This window comes from Bos indicus x Bos taurus, chromosome 10 (assembly GCF_003369695.1).
Source record: "Bos indicus x Bos taurus breed Angus x Brahman F1 hybrid chromosome 10, Bos_hybrid_MaternalHap_v2.0, whole genome shotgun sequence".
In the NCBI taxonomy this organism is placed as follows: Eukaryota; Metazoa; Chordata; class Mammalia; order Artiodactyla; family Bovidae; genus Bos; species Bos indicus x Bos taurus.
In genome coordinates this window covers 46559882-46578568 of record NC_040085.1, presented here as the reverse complement: position 1 = coordinate 46578568, position 18687 = coordinate 46559882, and the positions used below count along the sequence as shown (strand labels likewise).

Sequence of the window (18687 nt, the reverse complement as noted above, 5' to 3'; positions counted from 1 at the left end):
CTGCAGATGACCTTAGTACATGACGCTGCTGAGCCTGTCTCGTGCCCTGTGTTGGCGCAGCTGTTGATTCTGGACACAAGGTGAGGACCATAGATGTATTCTTGCTGCGTCTTGTCAGATTCTGCAACTTGTTCCAGCCTCTTGAATTTTGAGGTCCTGCCTCTTCCATCAGTAGATTGAATGTTTCTTCACCTGATTCTTTCAGACTGTCTGTATTACTCACCCTGTTTTCTACCAGACTCTGGTTTAAGATTATTGTTGTTCCAGAGATCTTTACTCTGAGTAGTGACGTATTGTATACCCCTCGGTATATCTGTGTGTGTATGTGTGTGTGTGTGTGTATATCTCTCCATATTTTATATAGCTAGAATGGACACAGCTGCTGCTCACCCGATCGTCTCAGTCATCCTTTGCCAGCTCGTGTGTCAGTTTCCCGGCTTTTGTGTAGCTTTGGTGCCAATATTCTGTGCCTATTAGGGACATAGACGTTTCTTGCCCCTAGGGAGTGCCACAAGTATCTGTGAGTTATATTCTCCCTCTGTCCTCCACCCCATGTACCAGAAAATTACCGGCTAGCATAGGAGTAAGAAAGTCCAGCTCTTTGGTCTGGCGGCAGGACTAACTGAGGTTCAGTTTACATTCCAGAGCTGTCCATGGGATCAAGATCTGGACTTTACCTAAGACGGTGCCCTTGCTGACTCCTTCCCCTTTCTGAGACCCTACTCCCTTCCTGGTTGCTCCTGAAGGCACCTCCTCAATAATCTCCTCCACAGGGATCCTTGGTTCAGAGTCTGCTTCTGGGAGAAGCTGACCTAAGATGGTGGTCATAGCGTAAACAGATGTTATCAGCTGTTCCACATGAGTATACATATAAACATTTCAAGACTTTTAAATTTTGTTTATTTATTTTTTAAAACATTTATTTATTTGGCTGTACCAGGTCTTAATTGAGTCGTTCAGGATCTTTCACTGCAGCACAAGGACTCTCTAGTTTTGGCGCTTGGCCTCAGTAGTCGCTCCACGGCATGTGGGATCTTAGTTCCCCGACCAGGGATTGAACCTGTGTCCCCTGCATTGCAAGGTGGATTCTTAACCACTGGGCCACCAGGGAAGTTCCAGGGCTTTTTAAATTTTTTTAAAAATCCTTTTTGTAGATTAGCTATTTTAATTTTAGTATAGAGTCAAATACAGGTATAACTCATATATTAACTGATCCAAATAGGATCTACTGAGCAGTCACCACAAAGTCAGTGTCTATTGCAGCAAAACTCCTAAATTGCTCAGGGAAGCATGAGAGTGGCAGAAGGAGACATTCTTTGTGCCACGTGCTGGGAAAGGCCTCTAATTCCTTTAACATCTCTCACTGCACTTACGCCTTCCCTTCTGTGATTTTTTTTTTTTTGACATTGGGTGGAGCCTGTTTCCTCTTAAAGACAGTCACCAGGCTGTCTTCCTGAAAAAATAAATACATAAGATTTCCGCCTTTGCACCTGCAAGTTTCCTACCACAAGCCCACGGGGCTCCTTGGACAAGCCAGGAGGGTGTCTTCCTCTAGGTGTGCAGGTGTGTCCCTGGGAGTTTAACGCTTGGCAAAGTCCCAGGGCTAAAAAAGGAATCACTTATCCTTTACACATCCATTTTATTTACTGATTCCCCTCCCCTGGGTATCTATGGCACTCCTGATTGACTACTCACTGGGATAATGTAGGATTCACATAAGTCTTCCAACTTTTGATTGGTCGGTAAGTTTTGTTTGATTTTCTGCTTTTTGAATCCATCCTTTCCTTTCCTTTCCATCACTGCTGGGTCCTCCATTTCAGAGTCCCTTTTTCTCTTATCAATACTATTTCCTATCGCTTGTTGGCCTTTTGGCTAAGATCAAGCGTAATACTTACTATTCCCAGGGAGTTCCCTGGCGGTCCAGTGGTAGGAATTAGGGTTTCACTGCCATGGGCTTGGGTTTGATTCCTGATCAGGGAACTAAGATCCCAAAAGCCATATGGTGCAGGCAAAAATTTACAAAAAGAAAATTGAAAAATAATATTATTCCCATAGACCCAAAAGCACTTGTCCTGTGGTCTCTGCCGTCCAGGCATAATATTCTCTCTGCTGCCCCTTGTGTCACTGCCCTGCTTGTACACCTTCACTTGCCCCCTCGTCACCTGCAGATCGAGACTCAATTTTATTCAAGGTTTTTACAGTCTAATCCTAGTCTACTTTGCTTGGGCCATTCCTTCCTGTTCTGAGGGTCAAGCTAGAGAGGCAAGCACACATTTCCCAGACCCTCTGATCTCACTGTGTCCTCTGGCCCCCAGTCCAGAATGTCCTAACATTTTCTTCCTCATTCTGTGGGGCCAGCTCCCATGCTGCCTTCTCAGAGGAGCCTTCCTGCTCTCTCCAGCTCAGTGCCTTGAATTCCTTTGTCCTTTGCCCACTACAGTGCTTTGGACATGCCTCAAGTCTGGCTTCTCTCCCAGTTTAAGAGGTGAGCTGTCAAGGACATGGGCTTCCCTGGTGGCTTAGTGGTAAAGACTCCAATACCAATGCAAGAGATGCAGGAGATGTGGGTTCGGTCCCTGGATTGGGAAGATCCCCTGGAGGAGGAAATGAAAACCTACTCCAGTATTCTTGCCTGGGACATTTCATGGATGGGGGAGCCTGGTGGGCCACAGTCCATGGGTCACATACAGTCAGACATGACTTAATGACTGAGCAGGATCACACCTCAAGGACATAGAGTCTGAAGCTGTCTTGCCTGGGACTGAAGCTCAGCTCCACCACTTACTAGCATTGTTACCAGTGCTAGTCACTTCCCCTCCCTGTGATGTGATTTCCTCATCTGCAAAATAGGGGACATAATAACACCTTCCTCACTGAGGTGCTGGGAAGGTTCAATGAGACAATGCATTTTAAGCTTCTGAACACAGTCAATGCTGCATAAGTGTTGGCTAAATTCACATCTCTCTTCACAGATTGATTGTGAGTTCCCAGAAAGCAGTGGCTCTCTTACTTCTCTCTGTGTCCCCAGTGCCTGGTACATAGTAGGTGCTTGGTACATATTTGTTCAGTGGATTGGCTTCTTACTAGCCAATGAATTGGGCATTTGTCCGTGAATTAACAGGTGGGCACAGGATTGTTTTCTATGAGTTTTATTCCCCAGAGTGGATGTGCAGCAGGTTCCATCCCCTGTGTCTAGACAGGTTTATAAATTCTGTGTATCTGGGTGACGTGGCTGAGGTATTGGGTTCCTCTCAGTCTGCTTTCCTTATCTCTAGACCCTGTTCTCTGCTTCTCAGACATTCAGTGAATGTGGGGTATTTCTTGTTCTACTTTATCCAAAGGAGCTTTGTAATTCAATACCCTTATCCTTGGGTTGGAAATGTGTCCTTTTTGTGTTGTGAAAAGTTGGTCTCTGTTTGGCATTCAGAATAGGAATATGCCAGGACTTTGAGGTGTTGTGATACCTGAATAGAAGAGGGTAAAAAAAGGGAACCCTCAAAGACAGAAGAGTGAAGAGAGCAAAAATACCAGGAAGCCGGGCATCACCTGGGCTCACCTCCTGTGTGTCCTGTTCCTGATGTGTTCTGCCAAGAAATATGGGTTGTCTTTGCCACTCAGGACTTTGCTGGATAAGTGGGTCCCATCAGAGCTCCTCAGCTAAAAATGCCGATAGAGAGTTTGGAGAGAGCTCAGAAGAGAGCACCACAGATAATTCAGAAAGCAGTTGTTCAGTCGCTAAGTCATGTCCGACTCTTTGTGACCCCATGGACACACCAGGCTTCCCTGTCCATCACTATCTCCCAGAGCTTGCTCAAATTGATGTCCACTGAGTCAGTGATGCCATCCAACCATCTCATTCTCTGTCGCCTCCTTCTCTTCCTGCCTTCAATCTTTCCCAGCATCAGGGCCTTTTTTCAATGTGTCAGCTCTTTGCATCAGGTGGCCAAAGTATTGGAGCCTCAGGCCTTCCAATGAATATTCATTCATTGGAATCAAATCCAGTGTTGATTTACTTTAGGACTGACTGGTTTGACCTCCTTGCAGTCCAAGGAACTGTCAATAGTCTTATTCAGCACCACAATTCAAAAGCATCAATTTTTTGGCACTCAGCCTTCTTTATAGTACAACTCTCACATCCATACATGACTACTGGAAAAACCATGTGCTTATTCGCTCAGTCGTGTCTGACTTTGTGACCCCATGAACAGTAGCCCTCCAGGCTCCTCTGTCCATGGGGATTTTCCAGGCAAGACTACTGGAGTGGTTTGCCATGCCTTTCTCCAGGGAATCGTTCCAACCCAGGGATCAAACCCAGGTCTCCCACATTGCAGGCAGATTCTTTACTGCCTGAGCCACCAGGGAAGCCCTGGAAAAACCATAGCTTTGACTATATGGACCTTTGTTGACAAAGTGACATCTCTGCTTTTTACTACTTTGTCTGGGTTTGCCACCACTTTCCTTCCTTTAATTTCATGACTGCAGTCACCGTCCACAGTGATTTTGGAGCCCAAGAAAAGAAAATCTGCCACTCTTTCCATTTTTTCCCCATCTATTTGCCATGAAATGATGGGACCAGATACTATGATCTTAGTTTTTTGAACTCTTTCACTCTAATCAAGAGGCTCTTTAGTTCCTCTTTGCTTTCTGCCATTTGGTTGGTACCATCTGCATTTCTGAGGTTGTTGGTACTTCTCCTGGCAATCTTGATTCCAGTTTGTGATTCATCCAGCCTGGCATTTCTCATGATGTAGTCTGCATATAAGTTAAATAAGCAGGGTGACAATATGCAACCTTGACATACTCAGAAAGCAGAAGCTGAAGGAAATGCGAGAGTAGTCCAGGAGCTGGGATGGGAGGAGGTGCAATCCAGTGACTGATTTCAAGAAAATGAAAGGTGTGTTTATGCAGACATCTAAAATTTTCTACAGCCCTGTGCATCAGCAGAGAAATTTAGGACAGGTTTTAGCCATGTGGCTATTACTGTTGATGGGAAGGTGTGGCAGCTAAGAGAGTTGTGTTACAGTGTCTGTTGCTTCCAGTGCAGTGGCCCTCCTCCGTCACCAGTGCTCAGGGAGGGCCCGGAGGAGGCCGGACCAGTGCTGAAAGGGAGCAAGGTGACTGTCTGCACCAGAGCCTCTGTCCCTGTCCTCACCTCTCACTCCCAACGTCTTCTGGCTGGGCAGAAGTCCTATTTCCTGGACTATGATTTCATTGTGGACTTTTTCCCTTCTCTGCCAGCTCCAGTTTTTCATTGGTTGCTCAGTCCCTACCTGTCTTCCTATTAATATTTTCCTCCTCCTCCTCCTTTCCCACTTTGGGCTCTCCAGTCCCCTCTCTTGCAGTTCCTTAGGTGTTGGCCTGGCATGGATTGGCCGTAGCATAGGCCAGAGCCTGGCATCTGCCCACCCACAGCTCCTGTAGCCCTTAGTGCCAGCTGGTGTGGGGAACTTACCTGGCTGGGACAGTCCTGGGGACAATCCTGGGGCTCTGGCTGCTTGAGCTGACAAACTGCTTGGAGACTCTCACCTCTATTAGAAGCTGGATTAGAAAGGAGCTTAGTCTTAGTTTTGCTTGACTATGAGTGAGCTGAAGGATTGGTATGTAATATCCTTTTTTTTTTTTTTCCCCCTATTTCTTTATGTGGCTGCACTGTGTGACTTGTGAGATATTATTTCCCAGGTCAGGGGTTGAACCCAGATCTCAGGCTATGAAAATACCAAGTCCTAACCACTAGACTACTGGGGAACCCCCTGTAATATCATTTCTTCATTCATCCAACGTTTGCTGTGCACTTGCAACATACCAATTACTCTGTAATATTTCTTCACTCATTCAGTGTTTATTGCACATTTACTATGTGCCAATTACTCTGTAATATCATTTCTTCACCCATTCATTATTTATTGTGCATTTAGTACGTGCCAATTACTGTTCTAGGCACCAGACAGGCTTGGATGTAAGCAAGATCAAGTTTCCACCAAGAGGTCACGAGTGAATACGAAGTCTGCTGCTTTTGTAATGAACTATAATGCAGTACAAAAAGTATTAACAATATGAAAGACTTGGATAGATGGGGGAGAAATGATTCCATAGCCCACCCTTCCTCTCAAATGCTGACTCCATCTTGAGCAATCACTTGGGTGGCTGCCATAATATAAATATACACTGATGCCAGGTTATCTTGGGCCTGTCTGAACAGCAGCCCATTTCCTTTCTCCTCAAGGCAACATAACAACAACATTCACTAGTCTTTTTCTCCTGAGGTAATCATGCAGCTATCTCTAATCCATATTGACTTTCAACAGCCATATTTTGACCACTTCTTTTGGCTTATTTTTTATTTATTTTTTTTTATCAAAGTGCTATACCTCTGAAGCTAACACAATGTTGACCACTTTTCATTGGAAGGCAGACCCATCTTTTAGACTCTTTTTTAGAAGGGTGAGTGGATAGAAGGATGCAGGAAGGGTGTAGTAAAAAAAAAAGGGGGGGGGGCCCTGGAGTTAGAAGACTACAGGTCTAATCTCAGCTATTCACCATTTAACCTAATACCCCTAGGTCTCAGTTCCCTCCTTGGTAAAATGGAGGTGATAATAGTATCCAAGCTTTTGGTTATGGTGAGGTTTTGATGAGAAAAGGCATATGCAGCAGGGAAAATGCAGACAGAGCTGGGGTGATGATGATGATGATGATTGAGATGGTAAAGCACAGGGTGTGTGACATTGGGAAAGCCTGCGTGACATCAGTTAGATTCTCTGGTCTCAGTTTCCTCATCTGCAGAAGGAGCAAATCTTACAGGAGCATCTGGAATTTTGTTCAGCAACATTTCTTATATTCCTTGAGTGTCTTCTGTGTTGGTGCCACACTGGGAATTCAGACTAGGGTGAGTCTGGACCCCCCCCCTCTGGAAGCTCACCACTGGGAAGGGGACAGACACACATATTGATGACTCTAAAGAAGACACGGTCTCAAAAAGCATTGAGATTCACGAGGGTAAGTGTTCAGGGCAGGAGCGTCCTGGAGAGCTTGGTAGGAAGGGAGGGTTTGGGCTTTAAAGCAGCAGCAGCAGCAACAACAACAGAGAGGGAAAGTCTTCCTCTATTGAGATACATTTGTCCTCAGGATAAATGCCAAACTCTTCAACTAAGCACACCAGGTTCTTCATGATCTGGCCCAGTGCCCTTCTGCGCTTTTCTACCATTTGCCCCTTGCACTGTGGTATTTTCAGTTTCTAAAAATTCTACCAAACCTTCTCTTGCCTTTTGCCATCTTTCCACGTAGTTTGTTTTGGCCTGTAATTCCCTCCTCTCTGTGCTAGGGGGCAGCAGAGAGGACAAGCAAGGCACTAGGCTTAGACTGTGGAGTCCATCACAGCTTTGCCACTTTCCGGGCAGTGGGGCATCTGCTCTGTTACTCAGTCTCTCGGTGAGTCAGTGTCCTCATCTGCAAAATGGGAATAGTGCCTATTCAAAGGGTGGTTGTGAGGATTAAATGAGTTAATACATGCAAAGTACTTCCCAGTCAGGGTCGCAGTAACTATTAAACAAACATGAGCAGGTGTAATGAACACTCTATGCCTGGCTTGCTTCTGTGTGTATTTCAGGTCTTACGTTAGTCATCACATCCTCTGGGAAGACTTTTCCTACACAGGCTATTCCTAAGGCCACATTGTGAGCTCCTGTGTGTATCATCTTTTCTACCAAAGCACTGACACCTGTCATTTCTCAGTATCCCCACCAGATTGCAAACTCCACAGGATAAGGGATTGGTGGATTGGTAGATCGTGTTGACTGCTGGGAGGCACTCATGGTAGGCACTCAGTCCTGTCCTAGGACTGACCCTGGGAGGACGCAGAACCGTGGGGGAAGGTTGGTGACCAACTTCTGCTGGGTCTGCGCTCTCCTGAGAAAATGCAGCCTGACAGGTCAGGCGAGTGCGCGGGCCCCGCCCCGGCCCCGCCCCTTGGCCCGGCCTCTGCCCCGCCCCCACCCTGCCCCGCCGGCGCTTGTGGCCTGCGCGGTTCCCGCCCTCCTCGCCTCCCTCTGGCTTATTACACCCGGGAACAGCGCCGCGCCGAACCCGCCACCAACGCCGCTGCTGCGGGATGCTGCGCTCCACGTCCACTGTCACCCTGCTCTCGGGCAGCGGCTCCGGGGCGCCCAGCAGGAGGGTGAGTAGCTAGGATTGGGAGCTGCTGCTGTCCCACTTCCCAGTCCAGCCAGCCCCGCTTGGGGGTCTAGAGATGGAGACGCGCGAAACCGGTCCCTCGGCCCGGACACTCCACCTGGACTCAATTTTAGGTTCTGTCCCAGCTCCGCGAGCAAGCCCCTTCTTTTCTATGCCCCAGAAACACCCCATGGGCTCGAAAGGGGACTTAGGGGACTTTCTGGAATTCCCAGAGATTTCCTCTCCTTTCCTGCCTCCTCTAGCAAGCCAAGTGTATTGATGGCACCGTTTTTAAAAAAAGCACGGGGAACTTTCTGCATTATCCCTATCTGGAGACTCAAAGGTGATGAATGTCTAACCAAACTTTCCTCCTTCCAGAGATAAAAAAAAAAAAAAAGGGCCACTTGTCACCACTGGTGATAGAATAACACTGATTTGGAGTGGTCTTAACTAAGGTAGGCTTTATTTTACAAAGTAGAGATTAGGAGCTGGCCACCTTGTAGCCGGGTTGTGGGACCTGGGTTTATACAAGGCGCTTTCTTCTTTCTGATTTAAATACTAGCACAGTGGGCACCATCTCCACCTAGGTTGCCCTTTGGAAGTGCTATTTCTTTGCCATCTTTGTTGCATCTTTTCTCATCGCTCCAGGTGCTCTGTGAAAGAATTGCTAGCCACATCTTTCCCATTTTGTATCTCTTCCAGGACTGGTACCTCAGAGCACACTGCCAGGGCCTTGGTTTGTGCCTTTTTCGTTGTTGTTGTTCAGTCGCTCAGTCATATCCGACTCTTTTCGACCCCATGGACTACAGCACGCCAGGCTTCCCTGTCCTTCATTATCTCCCAGAGCTTGCCCTAACTCATGTCCGTTGAGTTGGTGATGCCATCCAACCATCTCATCCTCTGTTGTTCCCTTCTTCTCCTGCTTTTTATCTTTCCCCGCATCAAGGACTTTTCCAGTGAGTCAGCTCTTTGCATCAGGTGGCCAAAGCATTGGAGCTTCAGCTTCAGCATCAGTCCTTCCAATGAATGCTCAGGGCTGATTTCCTTTAGGATGGACTGGTTTGATCTCCTTGTGCCTTGTAGGTTCATCTGTTCACTATGATATTCAGTACTCATCATCTCAGTGCATCATTTCTGTGCTTGAAACTTCTCTAATCTATTTCCCTGTGTCTGTCTGTCTGCTTAGTTGTGTCTGACTCTTTGCACCTCCATGGACTGTAGCCCACCAGGTTCCTTTGCCCATGGAATTTTCCAGGCAAGAATACTGGAATAGGTTGCCATTTCCTCCTCCAGGGGATATTCCTGACCCAGGGATTGAACCCGCATCTCTTGTGTCTCCTGCACTGGCAGGCAGATTCTTTACCATAAGCGCCACCTAGCTCAAACAGTAAAGAATCCACCCTGCAATGCAGGAGACCGCTTGTATGCAGGAGACCACTTCCATGCAGGAGACCCCTTTCATGCAGGAGACGTGGGTTCGATTCTTGGGTTGGGAAGATCCCCTGGAAAAGGAAATGGCTCCTCACTCCAGTATTCTTGCCCAGGAAATCCCCTGGACAGAGGAGTCTGGTGGGTTATAGTCCATGGTGTCGCAAGGGCTGGACACGACTAAGCGACTAAACCACCACCAACTTATTTTCCATATGTTTAGCTAAACAAGTGGCTAAGTCCAAGCCAGGGGCCCCTTTGATACTCCTGTCTGTTTTTTAGTCTTGTAGATGTGCTCACTTTATTTTACATACCTCCCCCAAATGACTAGCAGTCGTCTTCAGTGCTGTTTTTCTTTAGCTCCAGAAGGACTTTGTGTTACTCCTGGGTCTGGGCCAAGTGATAGGTTCTGATGTGTGTGAACACAAGATATTTAGGGTTGACGGAAGCCAATCGTTGGGTTCATAAAGCAAGATTCCTGTTAGGTCCAAGTGGATTTCCAACCACAGTCCTAGCCTTACACCAGGATGGGTATTTGTCTTTTTTTCTGTGGAAATCCTTCTCAGTTGGAACATAATTATGATTGAGAAAGAATGAAGTTACTGCAAAGCTAGCCCTGAGCTTGGACAGGATCCTGTGTGGGACCAGATTGTGTCAAATTGTCTAGGTCCCCTTCCAGAGTGGATACTCGTTGAGTGGCTAGAGTGATGTGGGTGGATGCAAATGTGATTAGTATAGTAGATAACCTTTCTGAAGATTTTTTTCTCAAATATTTACTTTCAAGTATTTCTTTAGCTATACATACTGTGGTGTCTGATGGAATGAACACACTGTTGAGAAGGCTTTGCCCTTTGAGTAAGACATCTGAAATACTTTGGTCTGAAGTGGTCAGTGCCCTGAATCAGACCATGTAAGGCTACTACTTTGAGCACATGGGTATTTGCTCTGCAAAGAAGATAACTAAAGATTTCCTTGTGATTTCCAACTCTGTTCAGAATTTGCAAATGGCATTGGTACTGTGTGTGTTTGTAGAAACTGTGATCTTTGATTGATTAATTGATTTTTAAGCAATGCTTATAGACCTTCTGTGTGATGAAGGGTTAGATATTGGGGTCCACTCTACCTGGGTATAGACATTTGTCCCAGACTGCCATCATACAGAGTGATGGTTGTAATAGTAGGGTAGAGTGTTGACAGGTTGCATGGAAGCTAAAAGGAAAGGTTCTTCTTGAGGCTTCTGAGGAAGGCCTCCCTCTGCAGCAGACATTTGTGTTTAGTCTTGCAGGATGGAGCGAGACTTTGTAAGGCGAGTGACATCATTGACATACTGAAAAAAGGAAGTATCATTTCTTCTAAATGGAACTGTTGGCATATACTGTTTAACAGTGATGTATTAGACCTGCTTTAGGGCAAAACACTTATTTTTTTTGGATAAACAAGGGTAGGATGTCTTAAAAATAAAGTTGCAGACCAAACAAGTGGAAAGTGTTCCCTAAGTTGAAAGTTTTTCAGTAAACTCTATATTGTTCTGTCTTTCCTCTGTGATATGCCACGAGCGATGGCCTTGTGCAGCAAAACGCTAGCCATTAAAATAACATTTCTGTTTCATCCCAAGAGCTTACCAAATTAGGGACTGCTGGGGAACCGGGATGTATCCGGCCAGGCCTTCAGGCCAACCAGAAATGGTGGTGACAGCTGACACTGAGCAGGGAGTTCTCGGAGTCAGCTGCCCAGGGTGGTGCAGCCAGACCAGACTGTCACTAGTTATCCTTCGTTTAATAGCTGCCACCTACAATTTGTACCTCCTTCTTATCTGAAATCTCTCAAGGGGGGAAAAAAAAACACCAAACAGATGGGAGAGTAATGTCTGTCAGCTGATAAACCTCTGAGAGGCATTTATGGATGCCAACCAACAGGGGTTGTAAAGTTAAAAAAAAAATCTGCCTTCATACCTGTTGTGCACTAAAAATAGTTTTATCTATGGCAACAGCAGGAAGATAAATTGGCTGGAGAATAACCATAGATAGATTGAGATGACCTTGGAGAATAGGAGAAAATGTTTTAAAAAATATTGACATTGCTTTGTGATTTTGAAAGGAATTTTGTAAATGCAGTTAATCACACTGAATGAAGCTTTGCAGTGGAAGGGCAGTTGTGTGGCCAGGGTATGTGCTTTGGGGGGGAAGGCATTTTTGCTTGGCACAGCCAAATATTACTGGTTTAGCAGTTTGGTGAGGGTGGTGTGAGATGATAGACTTGTCAAGGGTTCCCCCAGCATCACACTGTGTTGTAATAGGAGACTATTGACTGGTGTTATTGGTGTCATGGCCCCTCCATGGCACATTAAAAAATGAAACCAAATCCAGGAAGGCCAGAGGGCAAGGACTGTCTCCTGGCCTGCTTTTGCCAGTAATTTTTGTATTTGGCAGAGTCTTCCTCTGTTAAAAACTGGAATGGGCTGGCCAGTCATCACTTCCTCACTCAGGCAGTACTCTCCTGGGTCCCATTTCTGTCTGATTGACTCAAAGAATTCTCCTTAGCTGGCCAGGGAATGGATCAGACAGGTGTTTACCTCACTTCCTTTTCCTTTCACAGAAACATCTGTGAGCATAACTTCCATATTGTCCTACTGGGCTCTGAGGAAGGGACGCAGAGCATTGTGGGAACTCAGCGTCTGGTGGAAGGAAGCTGGCTGCAGCCCTCCCCAGGGAGGGGGTTGGCAGGGGGCCTGCAGTACCCAGAAGACTGGCTGGCTGCTCTCCTGGGCCCTCCTGAGCCCAGTTGAGGAGTTTTAGAACCTGGTTTCCCCAGGATTCAGCCAAAGACCCTCTGCCACTCAGAACTAATAGTTATATGCTCAGAAAAAAAAAGTGTCCTGACTTCTCTGCTTTGGTTCACTCATCTCGCTGTGTCAGGTGTAGGATGAAGAGACCTGAGTTCTGAGGAGTCTTAAGGAAATCTGAGATCCAGAGGCTGGTGTTACCACTGAGCTTCTGGTCACTTATGAAACCTTTTCACATCAGCCTCAAAAATTATAGAGCTGAACACAGGGAGTTGTGGGTCCTGGGCCAATTAACTAGAGACCAAGTTGAAATGTTTTGATTTAAAGGACTTTCAGCAATTATGTGCCTTACTTGTTGTTCCTGCAGTCGTGTCTCTCAGCCAAAAACGGTCACCATCTCACCCGGCACACAGGATAGTAACACAGAGGTGTTTGCCTCTTTTCCCTCCTTAGATAAGTGATATTTCCTGAATATCAGTCACACTGTTGACTGTTTTTTGTATTTTAAGGCCAGTGTGTCTCTCTAAAATGCAGAATCCAGCTACCTAACTCTTCTGCTTTAAGAGCTCCTTCGGTATTGCCAGGAACAAGTACAAACCCCTAATTTAGCACCCAGGGCCTTCTGATCTGGCCTTTGCCCTCCCCACCCCCTCCTCACGAATACTCTTTGCAGGTGTACCAAATTACTTTCTGTTCCCCAAGATTTTGATGCTGTTCCTCACCTCTGCCATTTTTCATGCCTCTTTTCTGATGAAGGGTCAGCTCCTCTGGGAAGCCTGCCTGAACCCCCTCTTCTGTATTCCCCTAGAGGCTCATGACTCTCATCATTGCTCCTACCTATGATTAACTACTAGAGGAGAAGGTTTAAGGACCCTCCCTTCCCAGGCCTGGTGTAATAGGTGCTTCGAAAGAAGAGTGTCCCCAGGGTCCTCAAACAGCCATACTTGACACTGAGTTGGCAAATGGGAAAACAGGAAGAGACGCTTGGAATGAAGCCAGCCCATGACCTCTGGTCCACCTGGGCAGGAAGCAGGTGCCCTGTGGATGGGAGTGTCTGCCTGGGTGAGGAGCTTCACAGCTCTGGGAAGGCCTCCAAGTAGTCCAGGTGCCTGATCCTGTTGTACTGTCGGAGTTTCATTCCTTTGGTTAGGTCAGTGGTTCCACTCTGGTTACGCATGGAATACCAAGAAGCTTAAAATCCTCCACCTAGGCCCCACCCCAGGCCATCTAGATGAGAACCTTGAAAAGTAGAGAATGACATCAGCATTGCTTAGGAAGCTTCCCCGGGTGATTCTAATATGTGGCCAAGGATCAGAACTCCTCCTTCCAGGGTTGCTCTCTCAGACAGCTTTCTTGGACATGCAGGCAATCCTGGGTCCATGTTCTGGAAGGTCCCTTTGGCTTTTTGGAAAGGCATGATGGAGGTGGGGGCAGGATGGGAGAGTCCTAACATGCTAGGACTCTGGTGTCTTTGTGTACATTCATTTACCTGCGATTTCTCTCTGGGTCTTGGCATTTGGGGCACATGGTAAGCCTGGTACAGAAGAGCCAGCTAGAACAAGAGGGAGAAGTCACTGTCCTCCTACTTAGGAATTTTGTCTGGAATCAGCTGTGACAGGAAAGTGGGTGCCAGGACACTTTACACCACCTGGAAGAAAGTATGGAGATCAGGGTGGGCAAGTGATGACCCCATAGTCAGACCCAGCCCTTGGCCTCTTTTGTATACTCTGAGCCAAGAATGGTTTTACAGGGCCTGCAGACCCTCAGTATTTGCTATCTGGCCCTTTACAGAAAAAGTGTACCTCGCCCTGATGTAGATGGTCAGGCCTGCAAGCTCAGGGTCAAAGCAAAGCTTAAGAGTCCTCCTCCAGACGGGGCGGGCCCAGTTCCACCTGCATGTCCCAGAGATTTTAATGCTTGTGCTGAGCAGAGACTGCCCTCCCAGCCACAGCCATAGTGGCCACACCATCTGTTGTTAGGTGGAGCTGAGCAGGGAGCCACGGTCACAGAGTGGACTGCGCCCGAGGGAAATGTAAATGCACTTGGCTCATTTCTGTAGGGAAATCCATGTTTGTAAACTGATGAGCAAACCCAGCACCTCCCTGTGTCATCTTCTCCACCCCTTTTTATTTGAGATGGGCAGCTCTCCCTCAGGTGAGCCTGGATACTGAAGCTGAGAGCGTGAGGGTACGTGGATGGCAGAGTCCCTGCTAGACAGGGACCAGTCCTCTGCCTCCACAGAGTGGGTCAGAAATAAGTCCCCAGAGGCCTGCTTACCTCCCAGGCGCCCTGATTGCAGACAAGGGCTCGGTTGTGGATCTTCTTGTGGAGGAGGCTTGAATGCTCGCTGCCCTTCTCCTGCTGTCCTGTGGGGATTGGCTTGAAGAAAGTGGAAGGCTCTCTGGGGAGTGTCAGGCACATTCTCCTTACTGTGTTTTAGTTCAACCTAGAAAGAAGCCCATACTGACATTTACTGAGCAAGGGCCTATGACATGTTGATCCTGTGCTGAGTGCTGTAAGGGCTACACAAGCAGTTAGGTACAAAGCCTGCTTGGGAACCCTATTTTTTCCCTTCCGGTCCATGCTGTAGGGTGTGGAACATAATAGGAAGTACTCAATAATTGCTGTTGAATCACTGAACTCAGATTTGAGCAATAGTCGTTTCCTCTAGAAATTTAAATGGCTCCCCGATGGCTTCCCTTAGAGGCCTTGCTTCGCTGTCAGGCATCTGTAGGCTGTTAAGAGTTTGGCCCCTACTTGTGTGGCCATTTTCTTCTCCCGATATTGCTCAGGCTGCGGGCCCATTTGCCATTCTCAGAACATGCCCTGTTTGTGTCTTTGGCCCGTCTGGAATGAATGCCTCGTGGCTCAGAGGGTAAAGCGTCTGCCTGCAATGCAAGAGACCTGGGTTCGATCCCTGGGTCGGGAAGATTCCCTGGAGAAGGAAATGGCAAGCCACTCCAGTATTGTTGCCTGGAGAATCCCTTGGACGGAGGAGCCTGATGGGCTACAGTCCATGGGATCGCAAATAGTCGGACACGATTGAGTGACTTCACTTCTTCACTTCATTCTGATGATGGATTCTCCCAACATCATTGACCTGGGAAGTCCTTTCTGTCCTTCTATACGCAGTTCACATGTCATCTCTAGAACCTTTCTGATATACTCCACCTCCAGTTAGATGACTGTTCTCCTCCTTAAATTCCCAGGGTAAAAAATGATTTACTGAAAGCTACATATGTGCCAGAAACTATTCTAAGCCCTTTTCACGTATTAGTTTATTAAAGCCTAGCCACAGGGACTGGTCCAGTGGTTAAGACTCCATGCTTCTACTGCAGAGGGCATGAGTTAGATCTTTGGTTGGGGAACTAAGATCCTTCATGCTACTCAGTGTGGCCAAAAAAGAAACAAAACAAAACAATCCTTGCGAAAATCCCAGGAGAGTCGTTTCTGCACTATTGTTTACTGAGTTTTACAACGGAAGTAACTGAAACAATAAAGATGGAGTAGCCTGGAAAATCCCATGGACAAAGGAGCCCAGTATGCTGCAGTCCATGGGGTTGCTCAGAGTCAGACACGACTGAGCGACTTCCCTTTCACTTTTCACTTTCATGCACTGGAGAAGGAAATGGCAACCCACTCCAGTGTTCTTGCCTGGAGAATCCCAGGGACAGGGGAGCCTAGTGGGGTGCCGTCTATGGGGTCGCACAGAGTCGGACACGACTGAAGTGACTTAGCAGCAGCAGCAGCTTTCCAAAGGTTTCACAGCTAGTAGGTGTCAGAGTCAGAATCAGAATTGAAACCCAGAAGTGCAGTTCCATATGCCTTAACCACACTACCCTGTCTGCCCAGTATTGTATTGGTTGTGATATTGCCTTGTGTGGTTATGTTTCTGGATGATGAGCCTTTTTTGGGTAGGGCTCTTTTTTTTTCCATATTGGTACCCTCATAGCCCTTAAGTGTTTTACAAGTGGTGGGTGCTCAGTACTTGAAGTACACTGAGTCCATCTTCTTGTTTTTGATCCACTGGAAGGGACCTTTGATTTCAAGGATGGCAAGTCCAGGACTAGTGTTCAGGGTAAATAAGATTCAGCTCCCCACAATGTTCAGAACACAAGGTGGAGCCAGCTTCTATGGGAACCCCTGGGATCAACTACCTTACCTGCCTCTCAGATACTGTCCAACCTGGGCTACTCTGGGTATTATGTACCTGAGTGTCAGGAAACCATGAAAGTGAGCATCATCAAATGCTCAGAGAGATAAGCCTTGATCTGCCTTGATCTTAGCCAGGGGGAGATTTTCCCATGGGGAGATTCCTCGAAGTGAATGACTAATGGAGGTCAACTCTACAGGGTCAGCCTGTCGGGTACATTCAGGGGTTACTTAGTACTTCTGTTAAGAAATTCAGAGCACCTTTTCGACCTGTGGGATGTTCTCTTTGCTGCTCTTGAAATAGTCCTGTGGGTCTAGGAAGGATTGAGGACCTCCCCCGCCTCCACCCCATCTGATATGTGCTGTGCTGTGCAAAGTTGCCTGAATCATGTCCAACACTTTGCGACACTATGGACTATAGCCCGACAGGCTACTCTGTCCATGGGATTTCCCAGACAAGAGTACTGGAGTGGGTTGCCATTTCCTCTTCCAAGGGATCTTCCCGACATGGAACCCATGTCTCCTGGGTTGGCAGACCTTTCTCTGTCTCTGATATAGTCCCTCTCAATCTTTATTATTGCTGTAACTGACTGTTAGTTGCTTGTGTCTGACTCTTTGTGACCCCATGAGCTGTAGCCTGCCAGGCTCCTCTGTCCATGGGATATCCCAGGAAAGAATACTGGAGTGGGTTGCCCTCTCTCACTACTAAGATATTTTAAAAATATTTATCTGTATTTATTTATTTGACTGCACGCCCTGGGTGTTTGTTGCAGCATGTGGCATCTTAGATCCTCATTGTGGCCTGCAGGCTGTCTTAGTTATAGGCTGTGGGACCTAGTTCTGTGACCAGGGATTGAACCTGGGCCCCTTGCATTGGGAACATGGGGTCTTAGCTACTGGACCACCAGGGAAGTCCCTACTATGTTTTTTATTTTAAAAACTTACACATACGTGGAACAGGTGCAGACATTGCAGAAATCCCCCTTTCCAAAAGACCACCACCACCACCACCAGCAGGTAGTCATGTTTCTGTAAAGACATTTTTCCCCACAAATATATATACTAATTATCAGAGTGTATTTTAAAAACAGAACAGGTTATTTTTTCCCAGCACTTGTCTTTTTTCACATGACAGTACATTTGAGCATCTTACTAAGAAGGGTCTGACCCTGTTCCAAGCTGGATTTAAATTGCGTCTGTGCCGTCAGTCCATTGTGGATCAGCACTGATTACAGAGTGTAAGCACCACGTGCAGTCCATGCCCTCATGTTTCCATAAAGGCACTCCTAATGACAAGAGCAAACACGCCGCACAGGGGTGTGGGTGGAGCCGTGAGCGCCTGGCGCACCTGCCAGTTAGCTTTGAAGTCAGATGTTTATTTTACATTCTTGTTTTATTTGAATTCATTATCTATCATCAGGTTAAACTGATAGTTTAGAGAAATGCATTCTCTTTAGCCTGTGAATTTGTGTTCCGTAGTGTAAATATGGCCTGAGGAGAGATGCAGAAAGTGTGTTGAGGAAAATCAGCATTTTGGGTGGACAGATAAAGAACTGTCTCCATCAGGGGGAGGGGGCTTCTCAGTTTTGACTGATTGGAGTCATGGAGTCCCTTCTGGACCTTGTCTTTTCTTCCAGTTTTCAGTTTATTCCAAAAATGATTGACATTAGGGATTACCCCTCTAGGGCAATCAGCCTATAAAGCTGTTAGTTGCTATACTAATACCCTCTAGATCCATTGGCCAAATTGTTTTTATTATGGAAAGCAGAGCTAGAAAGCCAAGTCAGCCTATTTCATTTTGGAGCTTGTAGGCTGATGACATTATTTAGATAAAAATAAAAATATCTAACAGTGATAGAAGCTTACTATATGCCAGAATCTTCCTTTACCTGTATTTTACCCTTGAGATTCAGAGAGATCACATAGCTTGCTCATAGTCAGCACAGCCTAGTAGGTGTTCGAAACTGTGAATATGTGTGTACACCTGTGCAGGTATGTATCTCTGTGTGCATATGTGTGTGTGTGGTATAGGGTATGGTACAAGAGAAAAGTACTTCCTTTTCTCTGCAAAACTATGCTGTGGATCGGATCTGGCCTACCAGAGATGATTATTGAGCATCACAGACTTGGATTACCTGCCTGGTGTGAGTTACATTTTG

The 18687-nt window shown here is 46.6% G+C and overlaps 1 protein-coding gene across 4 annotated transcripts in view; it reads left to right on the top strand.

Moving 5' to 3' along the window:
• Positions 1-18687, top strand: part of MYZAP (myocardial zonula adherens protein) — a 124424-nt gene that overhangs the window by 4452 nt on the left and 101285 nt on the right. For 2 of the 4 annotated variants that reach the window (XM_027553899.1, XM_027553900.1), the window contains exon 1: positions 8030-8170. The exons of 1 other annotated variant lie outside the window; for it this stretch is intronic. In XM_027553899.1, the coding sequence (XP_027409700.1) occupies positions 8105-8170 (66 nt within the window). In that variant the 5' untranslated portion in view covers positions 8030-8104. Of the gene's footprint in view, positions 1-8029; positions 8171-18687 lie in introns of those variants that run through there. One more of the 4 variants, XM_027553897.1, reaches the window with a different exon arrangement.